General features: G+C 40.7%; 1 protein-coding gene across 9 annotated transcripts in view; it reads right to left on the reverse strand.

Moving 5' to 3' along the window:
- The window catches only part of LOC146361383 (nck-associated protein 5-like), a 209,050-nt gene that overhangs the window by 55,846 nt on the left and 126,801 nt on the right, over positions 1-26,403 (reverse strand). For all 9 annotated transcript variants that reach the window (XM_084921446.1, XM_084921445.1, XM_084921447.1 and 6 more), the window contains 7 exons: positions 22,560-22,739; positions 16,543-16,611; positions 13,689-13,727; positions 13,444-13,563; positions 5,304-5,408; positions 4,179-4,367; positions 297-3,862 (listed from right to left, as the gene is read on the reverse strand). In XM_084921446.1, coding sequence (XP_084777572.1) covers positions 297-3,862; positions 4,179-4,367; positions 5,304-5,408; positions 13,444-13,563; positions 13,689-13,727; positions 16,543-16,611; positions 22,560-22,739 — 4,268 coding nt within the window. The remainder of the gene's footprint in view (positions 1-296; positions 3,863-4,178; positions 4,368-5,303; positions 5,409-13,443; positions 13,564-13,688; positions 13,728-16,542; positions 16,612-22,559; positions 22,740-26,403) is intronic.

Consider the following 26,403-nt stretch of genomic DNA (forward strand, 5'->3'; position numbering starts at 1 on the left):
ATAATCCTGAGTGTTGCTGACTATGTGTCTGATCCACAAACTGTTTATGCTCACTAGTGAAGAGTCACACCTCAAACAGACAGCTGCTGTTTGTGTTTCTCTGAACACACAAGCTTAATGTAGGGATTGCTCATGTTTAATGTAATAGAGCTACTACTTTGCGTCTGAATCGTTGATTCACTTGGTAGAAAGGCATCTCTGAGAAAGCTCGGTGACAGGAAATAATCAGCACAGCATCCGATCAATTAGGATAATAATACTTGATTTTCTTAATGACAAAGGTGTTGCTAACTCACCTGCCAAGAAGCTCTTTCACGAACTGGTCTTTTCCAATAAAGGCTGTCGTGCACTGGATCTGACTGGCAATCTGACCCATCTGATTGTTGCAGTGGTCCATAATGGAGCTAAGCTTGTTGTTCATCTCAGACAGACCCTGCACCTCCTGGCTTTCTTTCTGCTGATTATCATTTTTCTTCTTATCCTTCTTCTTGTCAGACTTCATCTGTTTGCCTCCAAGAACTGATCCGATCTTCAGCTCTTTCTTCTCCTCTTTTCCCTTGGGAGAGTCTGCTTTTTTACTACTCAGAGCTGGAAGTTTGCTCTTACGGAGGCCGAACCAGTTTGCCAGAGAGGGACCCGTCTTCTGTTTGGCCTCGGTGGCAGCAACCTTCTCCTGTTCTTGACATTTCTGCACGTTCTCCTCAATTCCCATCATGACTTTCTCTTCAATAGTGGTGACTGTTGGGCTGAGTTTTTTCTCCTCCATATCTGGGTGTTTGTTTGGGGAGTCCGCCTGGGTTTTGACTTCCCTGCTGAAGTCTGGCTCATTAGGGAATGCTGCTTTGTCTTCTGTCTCTCTAACTGGATTTTCCAAGCCGTAGACACAAGAGGACGGAGGATGAAACTGTGGATGAGAGGCAACCTTCAATGGCTTACGGATGTTTAAACCAGTCCTATCACTAATGGGTAAACTACGAACCACTTTGTGAGAAGGTGACATGACTGCCTCCCCCTTCCCTGTGCCCTGTGACCCCTCAACTTTAGAACCCGATTTGAAAGCTCTCTCAGGGAGGATGCTGTGACTATTTGACCCTGTCATGCCTCCATAGTGGCTAAGTCTTGTCCTTGGGGAATGAACAGGGCTCTCTGCTAACCCAGCACAGGTCGCTTCTAAGGAACTCTGTCTCGACAGAGAGTTCCCCCTTTCACCTGAGTTGGTAATGATCTGAGTTCTGATTTTTCCCGGCCCATCTAAGGAATTGATGCTTGGTTTTTCAATGTAGTTGGTGCTGAAACTCTGGCTACGAGCTTTTGCCCCGTTCATCCCTAACGCTGGCTTTAAATGAGGTTTGGCAGCAATAGATATGGATCTGCCAAAAAGCTGACTACTCCTTTTCCCATTATCACAAACACCCCCTTCCTCTGGCACCACAAGAGCTTGTAATTCTTCTTCCAGTAACCTACACTGGACTTCACCTTTCCCCTCTGTAACAGACATCTTGGATGGCAAATCAATATTGTACTCTGTCTGCAAGTTGTCACACTGGGCAGAAGCATTTGAAGTCACAGTCTCCTTGGAGACTGAGTTGATATGATCTTTCTCTTGTTTGCCTGGTATAGAGGGACTATTTTTATGGCTAGGAGGAGACTTTAAAAATGCCTTAAAGCCCATTGGGATGCGAGTCTTTGAGGCTTTTTCTGCTAGGTTAGGGGACATAATAATAGAGCTGTCTAAAGCTTTGCCAGTTTGTGGCTCTGCCTGACCTTGAGGTGTGTCCTGAAGTGAAACAGGTAAACTAATAGAGGTCTTCTGCACTGACTGATGGACATTTTTATTAGCAGATCCTTTTTTGCTTGCAGGTGAGTTCTGAAATGAGGACGCTCTGAGGGCACTGTAGGGAGGAGGGACATTCTTCGAGGTTTTAGGTGCGGTTTCAGGTTCTCGAGCACACCCTGAGTTTGCAGAAGGGAGGTAGTCTTTCGTGGTCATCCGCTTGGAATCGCCTTTAGCAGGTGTCTTAGTCATGGCAGGGGACTTTTGAAGGTGCTGACTGGTTTTGTCAACCAGTTTCTGAGGTGCAAGTGCAGTCCCGTAGCCTGCATCCAAGTCTAAACAGTCTTTATCCTTGATGGGTAGCGTTGATTGCATATTTGGTAAAAGTGAGGTGTGGTAACTTGGGGGTGGACCCCTCACAGTGGTTGGCGACCCCTCGTAATTTGGTCTGATCAGTAAAGAGGTGGTGCGGCCCGGGGGAGGGGGAGGAGAGGGGGACCTGAGTTTATTTTTGCTGTTTTCACAGTGTTTGTCTCTGGTTGGCTGTTCGCCATTGTCAGCATACTCCAGGTGTCTCCTTGAGAGGTGAGGGGAACTCGATGAGGCGCCCTTATTCCATTCGGCCCTGCTGGGGAGCTTTGAGTTCACCGCTTTTGGGCTTTGAATACAGGTTCCTGGTGTCTTGATGAATCTGGACATTTTAACTGTCGGAGAGGAGGGGGACTTCTCCTGCCCAGGGGGTCCTGAGTTCCCGCTGTTACTTGGTTCAGTGGCAGAGCCCTTAGATAATCTCAGTGGGGATCCTGAAGGTTTATTACTACCAGGTATCTTTGAACTACTGGACTTGGAACCAGCAGCATCATTCATGGGAGGGATGGAAAGGCCTTTACTAGCTCGGTTGCTTGGTGGTTTGATAAGTTTCCGTTGTGGAGTCAGCTGCATTGATAGCCTCTCTGCACTTCCCTCCCTGCTACTGCTTTGCTCCCTTGGCTTGTGGGTCCTGATCTGATATTCAGACGGTTTCTCTGGAGACTCAAGAACACTGTAGTTTCTTGATTTTGAGGGTTTCTGCTTTGTTGGCCTCTCTTGGGGCACCAGTTCTGTGTAGTCAGGAACTACTTTGCTACCCTGAATGTCTTTTTGAGTCCCAGCAGCTGCTGCAAGTTTCTCTGCACAAAGTTCAATAGGCTCTCCTTCTGCATCAAATATTGCCAACACGCTCTCCTCAGATTGGGTGCATTTGGCCACTTTGGGCTCCTTAATCAGGCTGAAAGGCCTGGGTCTTCCATCTGCAGACTGGGTACGAACCTGGTCTCTCCGCAAGCACTGCTGTGTAATCAGCTTGGCAGCATCTCTTGACAACCTCTTCGAGTCCCTCTCGGCTTGCTCTGGTGGCTGGCTAAAGGACATTCGGATGTCACTTGACTCAGACTTTAACTCCTCCAGATCATCTGCATCAGACAGACGGGGAACTTCTGGTTCAGTAGGGGTGAGGTGCAGCTTCGATGGTCTCGTAAAAGCTGATATCCGCCCTCCTTCAGGGAGAAGGCTGTTAATAAAACTCATGAGTCTTTCAGGCTGCTCCTTTGAGTCATACCCAGAAGGGTGTTTAGTAACCACAGGACTTGAGATAGTGTCACCTCCGCTGTCTTGCGTTCCCTCCCAGCTACATAAACTGTCTGAGATGCTGTGTGAGAGCTTCTTACAGTGAAACCAGTTGTCCTTGGTGGGGATGTTATCTCTACAACTAGAATGTGCCAGTTCATCATCTGCATCATCAGAATCATAAGCGAACTGCTTTCCCCGAGCAGTTCTCCCCACATGGGTAGGCCTAGACACCCCTTTACTGCTACTCTTGATGCCCAGTGAGTAGATGCCCTCATTGGAGTTCATGCAGTCTTTGTAGCCTGACTTGGAGACCTTGGAGGAACAGGAGGAGCTCCTGTGTTTCCTCCTTTGGAGCTTTCTCAGTCCTTCCAGTATGTGGCTCTCCTTACGTCTTGTGGGGAGGTGCTCCTCCTGAGCAGCACAGATATTACTAGGGGCTGACGAACCCAAACTCAGCCTCTTCTCCCACGTCAGAGATGACTAAATGGGAAAGAGAAAGGAGGCAGAGTCATTCTCTGTGTAGTAAGAACACGTAAAGCAATAGAACTGAGAAAAGCAAATCATAATGTTGGCTTTTGCGTGCAAGCTATTTTTATTCCACCACATATTTTAAATGCTTGGAATTAGGATGGTGCAGGACTGTCTTTAAATATGAAATCCCACATTTTCTCAGAAGCTTTAAACTCCAAATGGAAACATAATCAGCAAACTCATGCATGAAGGTTTTGGGATTAATTAAGGTCTCGAAATAAAGACTAAAGCACCCCTAATGAGCCTGATGAACGAGGTGGTTTACCATTTTCCCACAGGAGCGTCCATCATTCCAGGTGTACGAGCCGCTGGAGAATTCACTGCACGCGCTTGACAGCGACAGCTCACTGCTGCTACAGCTGCTGCGTGGGTACACGGGCGCTGGCACTGTCAGGCTCAGCTGGCTCAGACATTTGGCCACAGGGAGACCTGCCTTTCCATTCAACTGAACCTCCTATGACACAGAAAAGAGGCGACATAGCATTAAGATGGAGTCACTTACATGGCCGCTTAACAATGTTTGTGAGTTACATAAGCTTTCCTTTAGTCCGACTAGACATCAAAAGTGTGTATGTGTTGGGTACTGCTGCATATCTAATTGCCATCATGCTGTTGATTTTGTGATGAAAGGTATTGAAGAAAAACTTGACACACCCAATCAAATATCACAGAAAAGTCAACTAAATTGTCGATGTACTGCACTTTTCAAACTTAAAGAAATACCTATATCAATCATCTTTCGTGTGCAGCCACCACACCGCGGCAGATGTTTGTCCAATTAGCATTTCCCTGAAGACAATCTGACAATGACAGTGGAGTTTAAGATGAGGAATCTGATACATCCATGGCACAGTTTTCAATTCTCTAATCTCACATTCGTGTGCGTGTCACTTAACACGGCTTATTTAAGGATATGTAGAGGTTTTGCTCATCCTGATTACAAGATGATTCATAATTCGCTTTTCGGCCATTATTATTTCATTTTCTTTTTCTGCTCTGATGGCACGCATTAGGGTTTATCAGGTGGCATCCTCAGAGGGGTAAAAGGGCAAAGGAAATGGAGCAAACTCATTTTCGAGCCTTAATGCATAATATATAAGATGATTAATGTTCCAGAGTGTCCTGTGGAGTCATTTTTACTGAAGACGAGTCTCAATCGATGGTTTTCTGGTAATATGACAAGGATATATTCCTCTTAGTGCCAAGTGATACTGCCGGCTTTTCCTGCTGAGAGCACAGGAGGGGTCATGGATTTGGATTTTAGATCTGTATTTTAATATCTTGGAATGATTTCTTGATGGGAGATGGGGGTATAGTTGTGCTGTAACACTTGGATGAGTTATATGGGTAGGGGAAAAAAAGTACATTTAATGTTTCCCATTAGGCTTACATTAGAGGGAGAGTCTGTATTCCTGGAAAGTAGGAAAGCCTTGCTTCTCTCTGGCTCCAGGAGCAAATCTGCTGCAGACAGATCCATGATCCGAGAGTGGAGTTTCTGAAAGTCAAACGGGAAGTACACGCAAAGATGAATTTTTGACTTTGGGGGATCTCAAGAGGAGCATCTGAGATGACAGAAGAGCATAATTGGTATGAAGATCTTTATCAGTACTTTATGTGGCGCACAGCATAGCCTGAAATTCCTTTTTGTAGCATCTCGGCTGGGCATGAGGATTTTGATCTGAGTATTGTCTAAATCTCCCTCGAATGACAAATATTAAAAGAAAGCAATTAAACAAAGTAATCGTTTGAATTCATTTTTGAAAATCTCAAACAACTGCACAGTAGGCTGAGGCGGAGCAATATTTTTACCTATCTGATTCCCTCCACTGGTGCCAAACAGAGCCCCGATTCATCCCTCTCCCTCAAAGTCATTAATGTCATCGTCCAGAAAAAAACATAATAATAATAATGTGAATAGGAAATAATTGCATCAGGGAGTTTGGGATTGCTTTGATTTTTTTCCCCTTTTTTTATTTGTGCTAGTCTCTTCTGTTATTTCACTCTCATGCTTAAGAGGGAAGGATATAAAACCAAATACATTTCCACATATTAATCCCAGAACTTAATTACACTGGATTCCCTGAGCTCAAATTAACTTAAACTAGAAATCTGCAGGAACAGAACACTTGATCTTGTGCTGCATTTCCTGCCAAGGGTAGAACTAATGCTCACTTAGGGAGTATATGCATGTGCTTCTATGCACTGGTCGCTTTGTTTTCTTTTGTTTTTGTTTGTATTTTTTAATTCAGTTTCTACCATTAAAGTAAGTGGCGACTCACATGCTGTGCACCCCTTGAAGAAAATAAATTGGGTGTTATAAAAGCAAAAGTCACCCTCGGTAAATGGAAACTGAGCTTTGAAAATGATCTCCTCAACTTTTCCTTCAATGGCATGAACGTTTTAAAATAAAAATGGTTTCCATTTTATTTACTTCCATAAACCTCTTTGCCGACTGTGTATATCGACTTGTGAAGAGAAAAAATACACGACTTCTAATGACACCAAAACTTCCCTGCTTTCTTTTGTCTCTTTAGAACAAGCAACCTGTGTTGCATTCATTGTGGATTTTTCACTCCAACTTCAGACAAAAAAAAATCCAAAAGAAAAGCTGCTTTTTGTATTAGAGAAAGCCTGTGAATAAGCTGTTAGCGTGACTGATTTTTGTACCATCAGCGACAAGGTGGTAATTTGCCATGGAAACAGATCGATGCCCATTTTCCATGTTTCCTCTGAACAAGCTGTATAAGGACAGTATTCTTTACCATTTGTAGGATTTATAAAGGCATCCGGCTTTAGATGCTGGCACAGAGTTCTTTCTAACGTGTTCAGGTTTCAGTGAGTTCAAAAACAGTTAAGCTACAGGGAGGATTTCTATCTTTTTTTTTTGCCTGTTACAGATAAAAACTTAACTTTTAAAATGATCTTGCCGAACACTCATCAGATTTATAAATATAAAGGGTTTGTTCTGTGCACTGGAAAGCTTAGGAGATCACATTCTTTCAAAAGTAAATAAAGGCAAAAGTAGTAGTAGTAATATCGTGCAGTTGTACTAGTTTGGGCTCAATGTATAATATCACTTCTTAACCAATATCACTTCTTAACCATATATATATATATATATATATATATATATATATATATATATATATATATATATATATATATATATATATGCATATATAAATACATCAGAGAGTTAGGGGTTTTCTTTGATTAAATAAAAAATATATATTTTAAGTGCAAATTCTTGTCTTATAAAAAATATGCAATTTTCACTTTTCTTTTTAAAAGCCGACAAACTGCTGAAAAACAAATTACAAGAAAGCATTACATCATTTTTAAAAAAGTAACTTCTACAGGACTAAACGTGATAAAATAAAATTTGAGTTTATTTCGTTTTGTCAAAATACAGTGCAGTCTCAGGTTCTGTAAAATTGTTTGTAATTGTTTGTTAAACACAATCCCACTGTTCCCAAGAACAGACGGCGATTGAGCTGCTGAGGTCAAAGTGATCAGCTTGTGCCAGCTAGGACTCGGGTAATTCTGTACCCGGGTTTGTGACAGTTCTGCTTCTGTGTCTAAACTTTGTCTTGTACTGCTCTTAAGCATGTTTTAATTATTGTGCAGTATAAATGGCCTAATTATTATTATTATTATTATTATTATTATGATATGTGATAGTTTTAGGTTTTTAAATAAAAAGCTGTCTTTTTCACATGGTTTGTTAAAAAAAAGCTGACAACCTTTTCCAAAGAATGTTTCATCAAGAAAACATCAAACCATATCGAAAAAGTTTTAATTTAAGACAGATGAAAAAACATCTACAGGATTTGAGTTTATTTTGTTTTGTGAAAAAAAATACAGTTCAGGTTCTGTAATTGTCATTTTACTTTGTTAATCTTTTAGTTCTTCACACTTTCCTTGTAACATTTTTCATCTAAAATTATTTTTTGTTAAACATAACCTCACTAAGAACAGGCAGTGTTTGAGCTGCTGAGGTCGCAGTGACCGACCTGCGTCAGCTAAACACTCGTTGCTATTTTAGCAACTGGCTTTGTTCCATTTCTGCTTTTGTGTTTTTTTACATTAAACCTTTTGACCCTCACAGTGCTCTTAACCATGTTTTAATAAATGTGCAGTATTTGTAGTTGATCTTTTTTTTTCTTTTATTTAAAATTTAGATTATTGTCTATAAAGTACTTTGCAGTTTTTGCTTGTAAAAAGCACCATCTAAATAAACATTGTTTGGTTATTATTTTATTCTGTCCACAGAGATAACTGTGTATGAAGCTCTGATGCGACACGGCCAGGCCTGGATGCTGTCCACACAGGATGGGAGTGGCTGAGCTGTCACGGAGGGGCTCTGATCTTATCATGACGGTGCTGGATTTCACCTCCTCAGCATCCTCATCAACGATTCAGTCAATAGTGTCACAGGGTCACGGAGGGAAAGATAGGTGAAGGAAATGCTAGCTGACAAGGCCGACTGTACGCTTCTTGAACTTTTTGACATTCAAAGTCAAAAATGTAAATTGTGAAGATCCCATTAATGCAGGGATGACTGCAATATATCATGCAAATAATGGCCTTGTATTGACTATTAGCTAACGTCTGGAGTAACTTCATTAGTCTGGGAGCCAAACTTTTCAAGATATACTGAACAGAAGGAAAAAGCCTTCCTGCTTTTGTTCTTTTGTTGTTGCTTTTTTTCTGCTTTGACAGTGGTCATATTTCAAGATAATGAACGTCGGCCCAGAATAGCTTCCAAACAAATACGTCAGTATTGGCACTCGCTGTCAAAAACACATCGTCCTGCAACACACCCACACATGCACAAGAGAGAAAAGCCGTGCTCGCAGATTAATTCACAACACACACACACACCTACTCATCCACATAATGCTCACCTGCATGACCTGATCTATACGTCTGACTCATCACAAAGGCTCTTCCTAAATTTCCAGCTACACACTGCCCACTGCACTGTAGCTGGAACTAAGACAAATGCTCCGCTGCAATATAATAAAGTAAGATATATGGAGCTCCATTAAAAACAGACATTCTAAAGCTCCACTCTGCAAATTTTGTTATTTATGTTTGTGGAAGAGTATTTGTTTAAATCTGCTATTGCAAACTTCTTTTTTTCTTCTGTGCACAAAGTTTTTACAACTTTTTCACAACCGCATGAGCAGTAATGAGGTCACGGCATGCATGCTGTGTCCTTGGGGCTCGGAGGTAGGTTTGAAAAAGAAAACAAGCATTTGTCCCAGTAATGGGTGACTCAATTGCTACTAGCCCGAGCAGCATTAGTGGCTGGTACTACATATAGCTGGTTGTAGTGCAGAGTTTGAGAAATCGTGCTTTTTGTTTTGTTTTTTTTTAACATGCGGATGTCAGAAATGAATATGTGGCATTTTCACACAAAAACATTTCAGCTGAAGGCAGAGAAGGTGCACAAACGGTGCATTCACTATCAAATGCATTATGGTTCTTTATCAGAGGAACTCAAGATGCCCACGGGGAACTGGGGAACGTTTAATTACTGATAAGCAAAAAGGTCCAGAGCTAAATGGGAAACTGTACACTCATATCGGTGATTAAGTCTCCCGCGGCTTGAGGGTGTAGGACAGAAAAGAAATGAAAACTCACCCCAGTTATTTTCATATTCTCTTAAGTAATTCTGCTCAATTGGTTTAGTAAATTGAACACAAAATCTATCTGTAATCTGACAGATACAAAATCCAAACCCGTTTGTTATCCTTTGCTGTGCGCTTACGCAGACTTCTCAACTGAGTATTTATGACTATTTAAATAATGACAGCCTCATTTCTATAAGATGAATGTGTAATTGGTTCACTGTGCTTAGCACGTCAGCTGTAAACAGAGAAGCTATGTAAAAAAAAAGATTCTTGCATTTTTCAACTTCACTAAATGTGTAATCCATTAAAAAGGGGGAGGAGAGGGTTAAGCTAACTATCAACTAGCTTTTATTTGAGGCCCCAGTAACATAGGCCCAGAGACCAGTCAGAAGAAACAATCACATTATTCAAATGTTTAATTAATAAGGAAAATGTGTTTGATATAAAGTGAATGCGTACCAATGCAGTATATTCCATTTGACCATATTTAATAAATGTAACATTTTGTAGTGTAGTTGTGAGCTTTGTGCTAACACAAATCCTGTATTCTTTATAAGAAGAATGCACAGACTTCTGTGTCACGGTTTGCAGGGGCAGACCGTGTGTATTGTGTATCAGAAATACACAATACATAATGAACTTGGAGTGCTGGGTCAGAGACCAGCCCATGACATTCTGGTTGTATATTTAATTCAATTTAGCTCAGTTCAATTCTTCTGTAGCCCCAAATCTCAACAACTGTCAACTCAAGGTGCTTTATATTGTAAGTTAAAGATCCTACAACAATACAGAGAAATCCCCAACAATCAAATGACCCCCTAAGAATAAGCACTTGGCAACAGCAGGAAGGAAAAACTCCCATTTAACAGGAAGAAATCTCTGGCAGAACCAGGCTCAAAGAGGGGCAGCCATCTGTCACAACCGGTTGGGGGTGAGGTAAAGCATTGAAGTCTAAGCTCCCTTGTTCTGGGACCTCCATAAACACTTTCTTGATGACTTAATGGCCTCAATTGTTGATTTCAGGCGTTATTAAATAAAACACAAAGTTCATTTTGTAGCTCGTGGTCACTATTGGAGTCAGAAAGGAGGATTATTAAGGGTATGCTCATTGGCTATGCTCATTGTACTCATTTTTTGGTTGGTTCTGCCTCTCAGCCGTCACATCTGGTTTGAAAACACTAAGATAAGAACAACAGGAAATGCTCAGCTCGAGGCTTCAGAGGGACTTCACCACCACTACTACCCATGAATAGCAGCTAAATCCGTCTTTTATAGAGTCTATGGTTGTAGTGTTACAATGAACAGGAAGATAAGAAAGTGGCCTCGATCTTCTTATCTAACTCTGCAAAAAATAAATATAAAAATAATAATTATACAGCACGACAGATAAAAATATAGCCGTTCTGTAGGAAGTCCCGAGCCTTTGTGACGTGGATAAATATAGCTGTTTTTAACAGCTCTCCCACACACGACTGAAGCCCTCATAAAGGACACGCCGAGCATCCGGAGAGGCGTGATCACATTATGATTAACTCTTACATTGAATCACCCTGATGATGGTTAAAATGTTGCTATTAAATAATGAGCGGACAAAAACCCACACGCTTGTAGAAACCACACAAACAGCACTGTAGCACGCACACGTTACATGATTATGTTCCTTTCACCTGCCTTACGTTACGTACGTACTCATAATGTCTGAATCACGCCGGAAAGAGAAGAAGAAAAACAGTCTCGGCTGGATGCCGGAGGGATATAAAGCAATACGCCGCAATCCAATTACCCGCATGGGATCTCAATAACGACTGAACTTGATCTCAAACTCTATCATATTCCTGAGTGCCTCAATACACCTCTTCAGTGAGATTGCACCTCTTTGGTTTCCGCTCCGGTGTCGGCAGTATCCTTCTTCCAGCCTTTTATATTGCACTTTCCCTTAACAATATTCCTGCCTGTCTGCTAATGGCAGCAGAAGTACCTTGAAAGGATCTTTATAACACACCTACAACCACATTAGTTCTCTTTCCTCATTTTTAAAATTCATTTTCTGCATTTGTACCACTTCCTGTTTTTGCTCTGCTTTCTCATGTCCTTCCTTTTCCTTATCTACCCATAATTTCTTTCTCCCTCTTCTCCATGATGACGGCCTGCTCCTCTTCCCTCTCCCTCTCTCTCTCTCATATATATATATATATATATATATATATATATATATATATATATATATATATATATATATATATATATGTTTTTTTCATATTGTCAAGAAAGAGCCACAATTATGTGACATTCCACTTTCCGGACTCATCATATTCCCCTCTGACTCCGTATCATGGTTGACAATAGCTGCGTAAAAACAACCGCAGGTCCGTCTGCCTCATAATTACACCTTAAAGAGTCTGCTGGATGGACACATGGACACTTTTCAGTAAATTGGGACCAAAAGGAGAGAAAAAAACACCCACTCCTGCTGAGAGAATATAGGGTTTGTGGGGAGTATAAGTACAGTGATGTTTGGTGATGGCTACAGGGTTCAAATCTTTGTTGTTTGTGGGATGTGGAGAGTTGCAGATTATAGCCCTGGCGCTGCAAACATTTCAGAACTTATGTGAAGTGTGTTATTTTGATTTGGAGGAGGGGATTTGTTTTCCAGAGGGCACCGGGGAAGACGCTCTACTTTGGGGGAAGGCAGGAGATGTTTTAAGTTTGTATCTGCCATTTAAAGACTTCCAACATAGTTTTTAATGTAGAAAGCCGTGCTGCAGGGAGTCCCGATTTCATGTGAATCCTCAACATAAAACTATAAAAGTAACATTAAAACGGCACATATGTAAGCTTAGAGAGAAAGACGTCAACCCGTAAACAATCAAAGTGTTTGATTTTCTTTTCTTTTTTAGCAGTCTCTTTCTCTGGTTAGGACCCCAGAGCTCTTTAAAAACAACTAAAAATGGAAAACAACTTCAAATGCATGAGAAGCACTCAGGGTCGTTTACTGGAGGAGTTCTTTCCACCATGTTTGAAACTCAGGCTAAAACTATAGGACCCCAAACTGACCTACTTAATTTTTAAAATGTATACCTTAAATTTTTTTCAGGATAAATAATATTAATAACTATAAAATTTGACTATATAATATGATATTCAGTCTGCTGCTCAAGTTTGCCAGTAACTTGTCGGAGCAACAGGAGACAAACTGTTCCAGTAACCCGAGGAGGTGGCTGTTTCGATTGGAGAAGCCAGAGCAAAGACTTATGTTTGAGTTCAAATATCTATATACAGTACTTTGTGCATTACTAAAACATTTATGTGGTAGTAGCGAGACTAAAATAAAGTATACTGGCAAAGGAGTAGCTGAGGACGGTATGATCCTGCAAAGCTTGCATATGACAGGACTCTCTGCAGCTCTGTGCAAACTAAATCATTCCTTACTGCTTCACATTAAGAGGGTCAAAGCACTCGATTAACTGATCATCAGCCACAGGACCTGGACATCTTACAGTCACTGAGTGGACCATGAACTCCTCTGTATTTTCAATTCATTTTTATTTAAATAGCCCCAAATTAGAACAACATTCAACTCAGGGTGATTTGTATTGAAAGACAAAGGCTCTACAAAAATATAGAGAAAGGCCAACAATTAGACAACCCTCTGTGAGCAAGCACTTGGCAACAGTGGGAAGGAAAAACTCCCTTTTGACAGGAAGAAACCTCCCTTAGGCTCAGGGAGGGGTGGCCGTCTGCAGCGACCGGTCTGGTCGGCTGAGGGGAGGAACACACTCTGTTCTTCTTTGTTTTTTGTTGTTTAGCTGTTTAACGATACATTTCCTGCCATTTGATCACCTACAATGTAGTGTATCGACAGGAGGATAGGTTCTGGGAAGGGCAGCGTACCTGGAGAAGCAGGTCCGAGGCCGGCTTGATCTTCTGCTGGAACAAAACACCGAGCGCCCGATTCTGCTGCTCGAGATCGAAAACCCTTGTTCGCAGCTTCAGACACTCCTCCCTCAGATCCTGATTCAGGAGGACAAATAGAAAGAGCATTGTCTGGGTGTAAAATTCACATGACAGTTAGAACAACACAGAGTAAATCCATTAATTTATATTAGCATGCATTAAGAGAAAAAGAAGTAACAAACCTTCTGGGTTAGAAGCGCCTGCACGACTTGATTGGCAACCTTAAAGAGAAAAAGAAAACATCACAGAATATAATTTATCTGCTTTGGCACCATAATAAAGTCTTGACCTCATATGAAACCCTTACACTGCACTTTGGAGTGTTTGTACTTCCTCAGCCAATTTACACCTCGGATGAATTATTATGAGCCCAAGCAACCGCTGTGGCACAATACATTGCACATTCTTCCTCTGCTATTGGGTGTGTGTGTCTCTTTTACACACTCGTGCAGACAATGTTGAGCTCTCACAGCATAATGGTGGTATTGACAGCGCCTGGTTGATGTAGGGTACCAGAGGTGTGCCTGACTTAAGTGCTGCTGTGCCCGGGTCTTGGTCTCAGAGCGGTTCGCACTTCAAACCGCAACGCCGATGGAGGAGCGTCTACGATTACTGCCCATTGATTGCTCATTAATACCCCGTGAAGCCCCATCGGCTCTTTCGAATGCCTCATTTCTCGTTTATTGAACGAAGAGAGATGGGGGTAAACATAGCAAAATGAGCCCTGCTTGTGGAACCGCAAAGTTACAGATCTGCCTCTTGTGATCAAACAAACCAGAGTTAATGGTGTTTGACAGAGGATGTGAACTTGCGCACGCTGTACGTCCTGGAAACAAGTTACAAACACAACAAACGACTTTAAAATTTCAGACAGACAGCTGGTGTAACATAAAAAATAATCATCCCTTCTGTTACACTGTTGTTCTAGTTAGAGGGGCGCACACAGTCTCCATCATTAAAACAGGATTATTGCTAAGCCGTCCTTCCACCGAAAGCCAACCACAAAGGAAAACAGTTGACAAATAAACACAACAAAACCGAGCTGAGCCATCTTAGTGAGAGCAGGGAAGCAGAAAGGAGACGAAGGCTGAGTTTACTCCAGATGCAATCCATCGAGGATGCAGCTCTGTATAACAATGGCCCCGCTTCCCTGTACTTTCTTTTCTTTTTTTTAACTTTCGATCTTCTTCCTCACCCCCTCTCATTTTTATTTCCCCTTATGCTCTCACCAGTCTTTCCCACCCTGCGGCAGATCTGCTCAGTCTGCTGAGCTTGTCGGTTTGAGGACAAATTGGGCGACTTGTCCCTGCTGGACATGCTTTCCTTTAGCAGCGCTCCCTCCATCCCGGAGTGATTCAGCAAGCAGGCACAGCCCAGAGCCGGGGCTGCTTCATTTCCCTCATGTAGCTCCCTAAACAGTGCTTAACAAGCTCTCACAAAATAACCAGAGGGCACAGAAGTGATATTGTTATGTAAACTATTTCTGCACAAACACCGGTTCATGTCAGGATGAAGCTACATACAAGCTGACATTTCAGACTTGCATCACAAGCACTTAACTGCATGTTACAGTTACAAAAAGAAGGAAAAATAAGTAGCTAAGGAGCAAAAGAGACTGCAGTACCTCAAATGGCCACTTGAGGCTGGCACCAAGTATGAGTCAATCCCCACAGATTTTCACATTAAAATGACCAACTTTACAGCAGAAATAAACATGTTTAAAGGCTAATGGAAGAAGCATTTTGGGCTCTATAAATAATTTCAGCTTCCATGAGAACTTTACAGAGGGATGGATACCAGCCGTATGCTATAACAGCCGTACGATAAGCTTAGCTTAAGCTAATTTGAGTGACTGTGCTTGTAGTGTTAGTGCCTTTTACAGTTTAATGTGTGTATAATTGTACTTCAGTGCATCAGTCTCGAAGAGTGAAATTCTAGTAGTTTCTTTGTATTTCATTTTTAGCACTGATTACCGCATTTCTGTTGTGTATTATGCTATTCACACTAGCTAGCATTAGCTCCTGGTGAATTATAGCATGAAAAAACAAAACCAAAGAAAGAAAGAATGGGGTATTATCATAATGCTAAAATTATACATTGTTGCAAACTGGCCTTGTTTAAGGAAAAAGTAAGTGCCTACCTAGCTGCTAGCTGTCCACTAGGCTTAACTTCAGATACTTTGTGCTGCTGTCTTTGTGGTGTTGGTGCTTTTTGGAGTATTTTTTATGCAACTAGTTGTCAAATAATACGGCTTAATGTGTGGGTAACTGTATTGACAGCCTGTAAAGAAGTCTATGCTTCAGTTTTGATGAGTGAAATTCTAGTTGTGTCTTTGAATTTCAATTTTAGAAAATTGTTATCAGGTATCCCATCCTCCAATTTGAACCCATCTGTCACACCTACTGTCTGCCTATCCTCATGTCCTTTCTCCCACTCCTGACTTCCTTCCTGTCTTTGCATCCTATAGATATACTGTTGATGGCCTACCAGCTACTTGCGCTGTATACTGCAGCTGCTAAAAGTATGGAAAATAAGTAGTATCCATGTAGTTGTGAAGTTTTAGATTCTTTATTTGACATATAGTGCAGACATAGACATAACAAAATTCCAAAGGCAAGTGCTATTAACTATCATATCTTCTATTAATTTAGCCTGGATAGTATAGAGTTATGTAAATGTGTGTGTGTTGTTACTTAACAGTTTAAAAGTAAACAGAGGATGTGAAAAAAGACAAAAAATGTCAGATAAAAGAGTGTGCGTTAAGATTTAGTTGCATGAAAAATAAAATTAATTGTCATTATCAACAAATTCTCTCCAGCCTTCCTCGAGCTGTGGCTGGAGTAAATTGCCAAGCTGTAAGATAACCATAGCATGGCTCAGGACCTCATTAAAACCTTAATCTTCAGGTCCACAATACAATTTATTTTATTCTGTCAAAACAAATTCAGTTTCAAGGTAAGTAAAACATCTCACAAGCCACTCAACGTCCTTGAATGTTGCCTGGAATGAATAAAGATAAACAAGGTGTGCACTCACCTCGTCGAGACACCGCTCGTACTGCTCCCTTTGACTCTCATTCTCTAAGGCCAGGGTGGAGTTCTCCTCCTGCAAAGAACACACACTCCAGTTATGTTTGATGCAACAAAAAACAATAGAGACAGGAGCGGCAATCGAGCGTAGCTCCAGCTAAGACTGAGACTTCCCTCACAAAGGTCATATGTCAACTTTGAACCAGGACAGCCAATAAAAATTTACCAAGTGCAACTGAGAAAAAGGTCAAGGGGATGGAAGTTATGATGCTGAACTTTGGGGCGGCAGCTAGCCGTTTGGAGCCCGGACCTAATAAGAATATCTCCTCTGCTTGCCAAGCGATGAGGTGGCGTCCTATTGATCTTTGGGAGTTTCCAATTTGTCAGAGGCAGGCAGCATATTAGGAGCTGTCAGACTCTTTGGTTCTCTCGCCCTCTGCCCTTTACTAGAAACTACCAATCCCTTGATGAAAACATGGGAAACATGATTACAACCCAAAACAGTCCAACGATGCTGTCTTACAAAGAAACACTGACTAATTAAAGCCTCAAAGCCTGCAACGTGTGGTTATGAGTGCAAATCTAATGAATGGCCTGAGCAATTAAAGAGAGCTCGAGCATCTCATGTGTTAGTTTCTATTTTCAAGAGATGCATTTAGCTTGGGAAATCCCCCTGACAGTGTATTTATCACTGTTACACAACTTAATTTATGATTCAAACGTGCCAGCGAAGACTCATATTCCCATCATTAACTGCAGAAGGAGAAAAACAAATAAATCAGCTCCCATTTATTCACACCCAAAAAGAAATGAGCATGACTTTTTAAAATATGTGATGATTTAGCCAGAGCTTCGCCTACATAGCAGCTCATTTTCTTTAACTCAAGCTTCAGTATGAGGCACTATCTGACACGTCCGCGCACAGCCTAAAACCAGTTTTGCTATGTTGTTTTAGTGGCATGCAAGTCTGTAAGTGTTGGCGACTGGATGTGCTCGTTTCCTTCTTTCTTTGTGCTGTAGTTATAGAGATGAGCAACCTGGAAGTGCATCGCTCTCTTAGCAACAGGGCTGCACATGGAAACACATGCATGTGACATTTAGGTCTGTGAGGTAGCACGGTTTGGACGGATTATTTACATTCCTGCCCCTCAGAAGACACCAGAAATATTATATTAAATAATCATATAGCATTTAATTTCAAGGTTACTATGCCAAAATAGTAAAAACATTTCATTGTATTAAGTTATGTCACTGTTAGAAGAATGAATGGCGGTGGCCCTGAGGTGTCTACACCAGGGAAAACACTTAAGCGGGAGCACATCCTTGGCAGGTGGCAGAAAATTAACTTTCTTTGTGTTGAGACTGGAATTTAATATTTTTCAGGGATGATGCTTTCTGAGACCAAGAATCAAGGTAAAAGGATTAGTCTGTCATTGAAAATAGTACAACTCAGCACAACAGGCACTAAAAATTTGACAATAAACCTTCTCAGTCAAACCGTGTAATCCCGCTATCATATTCTGCCATAGTTCAGTGTATTATTATAACACCACAACAACCCTGCAGTCATAATGTCAGTGTAAATAACAATTCTTGTAACTAACTTTAAAATCTATTCATGACTTGGGGCAGAGCAGACGCCTAAATAATATAATCTCTAAAAACCTTCGATTATTTAATAATGTTCATGTTATGTGAAAAAAATCTATTTTGGGCCATTTTAAAGCTGTTTGTTGCCATTAGAAATGAAACAGGATTCATCTGAAGTCACCACTGACAGTACAAAAGACCGATATAGCTACCATGACATCACCCACTGGTTTGAAATATTGTCACGGTTACCATCCTGCTGTTTTGAAACCAGATGTGACAAGCGATGGGTGCTTCTAACAGTGAAACATTTAATGTGTTTCTCATCCTTAGAATGACCATAATTTAGAAAATGTATTTAATTAATTTGAATAATTTATACAATCCAAAATGAATGACTGAGCTCATGAACTCATCTGGAAAGTGTGTACACAGGTCAGGGCTGAGGGGCGTTTTCCCACAGACATCTACAGCATTGGAAGTTTTATTGCAACCACAGTTGTCACAGCTGTGATTATTTAAAAGAATGTAGGTTTAAGGCACTACTGCATTGGCTTCATTTTTCAAACTTGGAAGTTAAGTCACCTTTAATGTTGCCCATAGAAGTCATGAAAGTCTATTTAACTTGCATCTGCATGCCGCTTTGCAACCCCACTGAACCCCATTTTCTCCATTTAACGCTGAGTAAAGTCTGACATAACAAATGGCATGCCTATTATCATTGATGCCTGCTTTGTACTGGACCTGCTGTGGACCTTTAATGCTTCCAATCTACACTGTAGGGACAAAATTATTGGGTTCCACAGCTTAATCTTTTATTTTATACCTCTGTGGCAATGGGACTTAAAAAAAACCCCACCTGTAATCAAAAACCTTGCCACGGGTCATGCTAAAGAGCTAACTGGATTAGAGCGTTACTCCTACTCCTAGATATTCCGCAATCAAATGTAGGTGTTGTTACTGGAAAGTGGAAGCATTAAAGGTCCACAGCAACTCAGCCAGGAAAAGGCAGACTACATAGAGATACAGACCCGAGTCAATGAGTGCGTAAACCATGCTATGCTAAGTCCTCTGGCATTAACCTCAGCACAAAAACTGTGCTCCAGGAGCTTCATGTTAATGGTGTGGGTTTCTATGCTTGAGCAGCTCCTGGAAGTGTAGGTGGCCCAGCACTTTAGTTCATATAGTGCACGTAAATGTGAGGGTGGGAAAGTTCCAGAACAGAACTGCAAAATTCAAATTACTGTACATGGGATACTAATCTTCTTTTTACAGTAGTTTTTTCTCACTAATCACTGTTTAGCCGCCTAATAATTTAAGGATTAGACTCTTCTTTATGCTCTATTTTTGGGCCCCAACATTCTCTGAGAACATTTCTTTGGCTCTTTAGTCATTTTCTTCATCAACTAGTACTCTACTTTATCTCCCTGTCATTTGGTGCTTCCTAGTAATGAACTGGCATGGGTAAAATCAAAACAATTTACATGTATGCTGTCAAATAATATTACAGCAATTACAAACCTATAGCTTATCCAGTTTATCCACCAATATGTAAAGTACAGACATCTTGAGACTCAACCTAATCCATATATAATGTATATACCCTGACACGTCTTACAACAGGCTCACACGCTTTCATTTTTGGGTCTTTGGTAAATATTTATCAGGTTGTGTTTGTCAGGTGTGGACTCCTGGGTAATTTTAGCTTTAATGCCCTTATCACCTAATCAGTAAAATGACCAGTGGCCATTTCTCCCAGAATGTGCTATGTGTATTCATTTAGGCCCCGGTTACAGACTGCAGCGCGTGCCTGCCAAGTTAATGAAGAGAAACAGAAACAGGAGCCGGGCGGTGCTTACTTAGTGCCAGTGGAGTTTATGCACAATGAGGGGCAGTGATGTATTGCCTCTGTTTTGTTCCTGCTGCTTTAGCTGGGGGTGCATCCATCACCCACACAGCAGCAAGGAATAAAAACGGCAGATAACTTTTGATAAAGCTGTTTAAAATGTAGCGTCTCCGTAATGCGCTTCACCAGATGGATCGCAGGGACAGGTTGACCATACTTTCCGCCAGTCTCAGAAGATAACTCACCGCTGGAGGAGCAACAGGCAGGCAATTATCTGCCACTTTGCTGTAATTAGGGTCTGTTTTCTTTCAGGGATGAACAAACAAAAGGAAGAAAAGATCAAATACACTCTGAGGACTTTTTTTTACTTTTTCACTTCTTTCTCCTTCATGTGTCTTTCTTACTACCAAAGTGTCATCTTTATTTTCCTACACACATTTGGATTGTTTTAATTGTTAGATGGCATCTGCTGAAATATTTGGATTGTTTTATTATCAGCCTGTGTACACAAAAATGTTTGTGAGCACTTGTTTTGAACCCATTAAATTGAGTAGAAGGTACTCTGTAGTATCTAGTAGGTAATTCCCACCTCATTAAATGCAAGTTGCTCCACCAAGCGAAACAGAAGCAAAGGGCAGAAAACAGCAACCAAATTCAGCAGAATGAAGCATGAATGGTGGTGGAAGCTTTATCCATTTAATCCAGAGCTCAAAACTATTTTTTTATACAAGCTTTCTAACAACTTGCCTTTTATTTTCAATTTTATTCACTCTACTTTTATTTAATATGTGTGCTGTTTGTTTATATCAGAGGTCAACAACCTTTACTATCAAAAGAGCAACTTTTTAGCAAGGTTTGGCTTAAACAAGCTGTATGGAGACACTGCTGTGTGTGGGGTTATAATGAAGTCAGCTAAATACATATTACACTATTAACATAAGTAACAGGTGCAATACTGTGTACTTGTTATATATAATAAGTTTTTATATTTGAAATAACTAAAAAAAACCTACTGACATATAAAGGCCTACTTAAAGCCTGCTTTTGATTAATAAAACATGTAGCATTAGAGCATGACTGATATATATCTGCTGGGCTGATATTATCGACTGAACGTAGCTATTTTGGAATTGCTATTTATAAAGGCCAATAAATGCAAATTTAAAAAGTAAACCAGGGATAGAAAAAACACCCTTCAACCATGTTATGAATGTTGATGTTACATAGTTTGTCCACCAGAGGGCACTCCCTTTGCAGCCTCTCTTTAATGTGTTTGGAATGGCACAAACAATAACCAGATGATCCAAGCTGAGCGTAAACGAGTAAATGACGAGTTGTGCCAATAAAACAAGATCATGTTTAAACTGTGTTATCATATTACCTTAATAATGATTAATCATTACGCATAACATATGTTTGGAAAATTAGTTTACTGTAATATGTGTATAAAAGAAATAAAATATCAGATTTTTAAAATCACCAAATCTCGGTATCAGTTGTAAAAATGCTATATCGCTCGTGCTCTATATAGCATAATAGCTTTAGTAAAAGTAACATTTTCATTTCAATTATAACTGAAGTGCACAGATCAAGCACACCAGTAAGAAAACTATCTTTAAAAGAAAAAGCAAAGCAACAAACCTCTTTGTTCATTTTTATAATTAAATTCTTTTGTTACCGTCATTAGAAGAGTTGCTGGAATTGGATAAACGAGCCACATGTGGCTCTGGAGCTGGAAGTTTGAGACCCCTGGGTTAAGCTTAGGCACCAAAGTGTCTGGCTGGGGTTAGGAAATGGTCATGACATTTACTTCTACTTCTTCACTTCCTCCTAGATAATCTGTGTTGCTCTCTGTTTATCACTGATGCAGCGGAGGATAATAGCCTCCTGAGCCAGACTAGAAGGTAGAAGAGGGCAGCTCCTGGCCGTATGCATGTGGCAAATAACAAAGGATGACATCCACTCACTGGGATGATAATATATGAAATGAGTGACATGACTCGGGGTAAGACCGAGTGCCACGCACCCTTCACCACACCAAAACCAAAAAGCCACGTGGAGCCACTTAGGAGTGTATCAGCGAAGACTAAAAGCCTAACTTAATGAAGCCTGAGCACTTTAATTACTGAAGAGATCTGAGCGGATATGTGTCCGGTGGCTTCAGCACAAAAAACAATCAGTGTAGATCGCTGTGGCTGAGCATCTGCTTTGGCTGCTTTGGCTCGTGGCGGAGTATAGCTCAAATCCCCAAGCGCAGAGGAAAACAAACCAAAGCTGGAGTACAGCCCGAGGCCCCGGCGGCGATTCTCACAGGATGACTTTGCTCTCCAAATGAAGGAGACCGGAGAATTTGATGAGCTGTCATGCTTTCAGACACAACCGAGCAAGGACTCTGACAACTGTCAGACGGGCTGGCCACAAAGGATAGCCAGGGGTGGCTAGGAGTGTGGATGCAAGAAGTATACAGAGGCACAAATGAAGAAAACTCAGAAGGAAAAGGAGGTAGGCAGAGAGAAAAAGAAAGCTGAAAAATTCAAAGCAGGAGAGACTTAAAGAGACAACAGAAATGCGTGGTGGCGAGTTAGTACCTCCAGGGCCTTGAGGCGCTCCAGCAGGAGCTTGGTTTTGTCTTTATCCTCTTCTGCTTGGCTGGCATCATGTTCAGGATTCAGCAGCAGCCTGGGGTCCAGCTCTGCTTGAGTCACCGGCAGGGAGCCCTTCTCTACTGGGCCGTCGTGCTGTTTCTGCACTTCCTCAGAGAGTTTATCCTGATGCACAGACAGCGAAAAGAGGTTAGAGGGGGGAAAAATAAGGAACAGAAAATCAAAGCATGAATTTGGCGAGCAAAAAGCAGAGCAGATGGGAGGAAAGGATTGAAAATAGAGGTATGACAAATGTTTCAGGGTAAAACGGTTAAGGAGGCGTGAAAGGCAGAACTCAGAGGGAAGGAGGGAGTGAATGAAGAAGAAAGGAAAAGGGGAGAGGATCAGATGGGCAGATGGGACAACAGGGAAGCAGCTTCAACAACAGAGCTCCAAAACATCCCATAATCCCTAATCATGTTTCTCTTGTTTTCTAAAGAGTGGCAGTGACCTTCAGGGGCTTTCTTTTCTGTATAATGGGGATCCTGTGCTCTCCCTCTTTGCCCTTACACAGTGTCTGTCTCACGCAGTCTCGTTGCCAGCAATCTTTCCTCTTCTGGTGTTTCCTGGCATCTGTGATAATTAAACACTGGTTATAAGTAGCTAATAATGAGGTACTGTCTGGCTAGCGCCAAACTGCTAAAAGAAAACTCTTGGTCACAGTTAGAACACTATTCATGCTTTTCAAGGGATCTTTGGAGCCTCACATTAGATGCTTACTGAAAACATCTATTCATCAATATTTGCTGGAAAAAGATCATCTGCTTCTTTGCTACAAGGGCTGAAAAAAACAAAACAATTTATAGTAATGTCAGTGAATTTTAAAGAAGAAAAAAAGCCCCAGAGTGGATTGTTCCAGCTTTTGTTTTTCTTTATTTTCTATCAAGTGTTTGTCTGAGAAAACAATTTGAAGACATCACCTTAGATGAAAACTCTGATGCACGCTTTGTTCTGCATTTTTTACTTTAAAAGCTGTAAAAGTATCTGACTCCACTTTTCAGTTGAAGTGAATTTTGCTTTGGCAGTAGTTTAGATATTAAAGTCATCGCTCTCTGGCATTTTTAAACCTAAAATAGTGGTTCCAGTGTTTGCAGCTGGTGACCTTTGCAAGCGCTCATCATAGGCTGAACATGTTAATAAAATTTGAACACTGATGTTCTCTAAATATTGCATTTCACCGTACCTTAATAAGTGTAAGAGACAAGAAGTAGCCAGTATGAGATAACTTCTGAAATAAGAAAAATTATATAAACCTGGGGGCAAAATAACAATTGTTTTTGATGAGATATACTCAGATTTGGTCTTTGGACTTACAAGGAAAACCAAGTCAGTGCTTGCCCACAACCAGTGATTGCCCAGCTGGAGTTCTGGGCAAGCAAAGCTGCACTTCCTCTAACATCAACTTCCAGTTGGCACTAAAAGTCAGTCGACAAATAATAGTGCTTGGTGAGCAGTAATACGAACTAAAACTGACTGACTGAGTTTTAATTAGTAAAATTCTAGTTTTACTAGAGAATCATGGATATGGACAAAAACAGCCAAATAATGACAGAATCGAGAACAACCAGTGTTTCCAATATTTCCCTTCACTGCCTGCAAATATTTCTCAAAAATGTGTTGTTGAATAGTTCCTGATATATAAACTGCAAATAAACAGCGTACTATCCTCCTCCAGCAACCTTCTCAGGTATGAGGGATCCAGTCTGGCCAATTAAGGGGTGACATTTACTTCCTTGGTGACTTTTCTGTCTTTGGCCTGTGGCGATAACATTTAGTGGACTGACGATTGACGATTTCTTTTAAATATAGTGGAATTTTTATTAGAGGTTTCACCATTTACAAAAATGCAAAACTGGGTATTTATCTGTTTGCATTGTTACTACATCACAGTAATTCAATTAACTGACACAGTTTGACACCTTCCAACTCCCAACAAGATAAACAGCACGTTAATCCTGTTAAGCTAGAAACTTTGATATACAGTGCTTGGTTCTGGAGATTTGTAAGCACTTTTGTTTGGGTCATTCAGGAGTCCAGTAGTGAACCTCGGTCATAACAGCTTGAATATACTGATGATTCTTGAGAAAAGAATTGTTATTTTCCTACAATAAATCTTGCACTTGAATAAATGAATGAAGTAAAATACTTTGCTGTATCTGATATTCAAGAGTGGCTGATTTCTTTAAAATCAGCAGTGTCTCAGTGCTTGATCATTTAGGGCAATTTTCTCCTCCAGTGGTCTTTGATTTCTTTCATTTGAACAGGTTTTCAAAGAGGCAAAGATTCACAGGATAAAATAAATATGTGAGGAAAAGCTGGATGGTAAAGACCCAAATTTGATGCACAGAGCCACATTTTTCTTTTTTTTTTCCCTCACAAATTCATCATCTTGTGACCCTTCAGATTGATCCTAAAACCTCTTGAAGTGATCCCTAGTTGCAGTTCTTCATACTTACTAACTGCAGGCTTTTGGTAAAAAGATGTGTTGAATAAATGTTAATAACATGTTAGCTAGATGACAATGAAGGTATTATTGGATCCTAAGTCACAAGAGCAGAGTGAGAACTTGAGTGCGACATATCACTGTGCATGTGCCTTAAAATTTTCCTCCTCAGCAGATGACGTCTGAAGACACCTGTGCTGGACAAAAATTAAGTTAGCATCACAGATGAATAGCCGCAACTCATATTTTTTTAATCTGAAAGCTGCACAGACCAAGCTGCTACTTTCTTCTAAAAGGAATTGGAAATAATGTCCTTCAGAATACACCCCCACCCCACCGCTTGATTAAATGTCGTCAAAACACGTATTAGGTTTTCAATCTTGTTCGATTCCATCAGACAATTGTGTTCAAGGCAATACTTTATAGTCAAGGTTTTAAGTCTGCTTTCGTTCGCCTGTGATGCCTGTGATTTGAGAGACTGCTCATCAGACGGCGTTAAAGGGCTCTGTAATAATCTCCACAGAGAGAGTCTGGAGTGGGAGAGGGGAGGGAACTTTGTCCCTCACGTTGCCCTTTCAAGTTATTGAGTTTGCCTGCTGAATACACAGAATACAGCAGCGGCAGCAGGAGCACATCACTGCGTAGGAGCGGCTGGTGTTTAGTTATACAGCATTAAGGGAATAGCACAATAATCCTCCAAGTATATTCTCTATCCGCTGCTGATCACATAAGGAAATGTTTACAGTTTACATCAAGCAGCAGATCACTGAGTTTAGCTTGTTTTTAAATTTTTGACTTCAGTTGCTAAAAAAGATAAAGAAATCCAAGTCCTTCACATATCTGTTATCATTTTGTGATCGTTTCCATTAAGGTTTATGTGATGTATATCCATTTTAATTTGCTTTAATCTAGCTAGCAGTTCACTGTGTAGAGAGCTGGCATGCTAACATACTAATGGTAATGTAGTACAATATAGGCTACCATAAAAAACATATCTTGTATATATAGTAGCCTTTCAGAATATACTAGCTAAGGTTTTGAGGGGGATATAGATTCCTGATCTTCCTGTTGGTCTGTTTTTAGGCTTTAAATAAAGAGCGCAGAACTTTCACTTGGGAGAGTAGAGTTCAAATCTCACTTGAAGACAAAAATTAGCACTGACTGGTAGGAGGGGCAAAGAACAATTGAGAAGGGAGTCTCCCTGTTGTTTAATTGCAATGGGTTTTTCTAGATTTCCACCTTCTGCAGTTAAAAAACTTTGCAGTGTTAGCGTTCTTGTTGGTATTTTGACGGCAAAAGTTACCATGCTTGGAGTACAACGAGTTCTAAGCTATAAGCTAACACTAG

The sequence above is a fragment of the Perissodus microlepis genome, chromosome 23 (assembly GCF_051167445.1).
Source record: "Perissodus microlepis isolate ML-2025 ecotype Zambia chromosome 23, ASM5116744v1, whole genome shotgun sequence".
NCBI lineage: Eukaryota > Metazoa > Chordata > Actinopteri > Cichliformes > Cichlidae > Perissodus > Perissodus microlepis.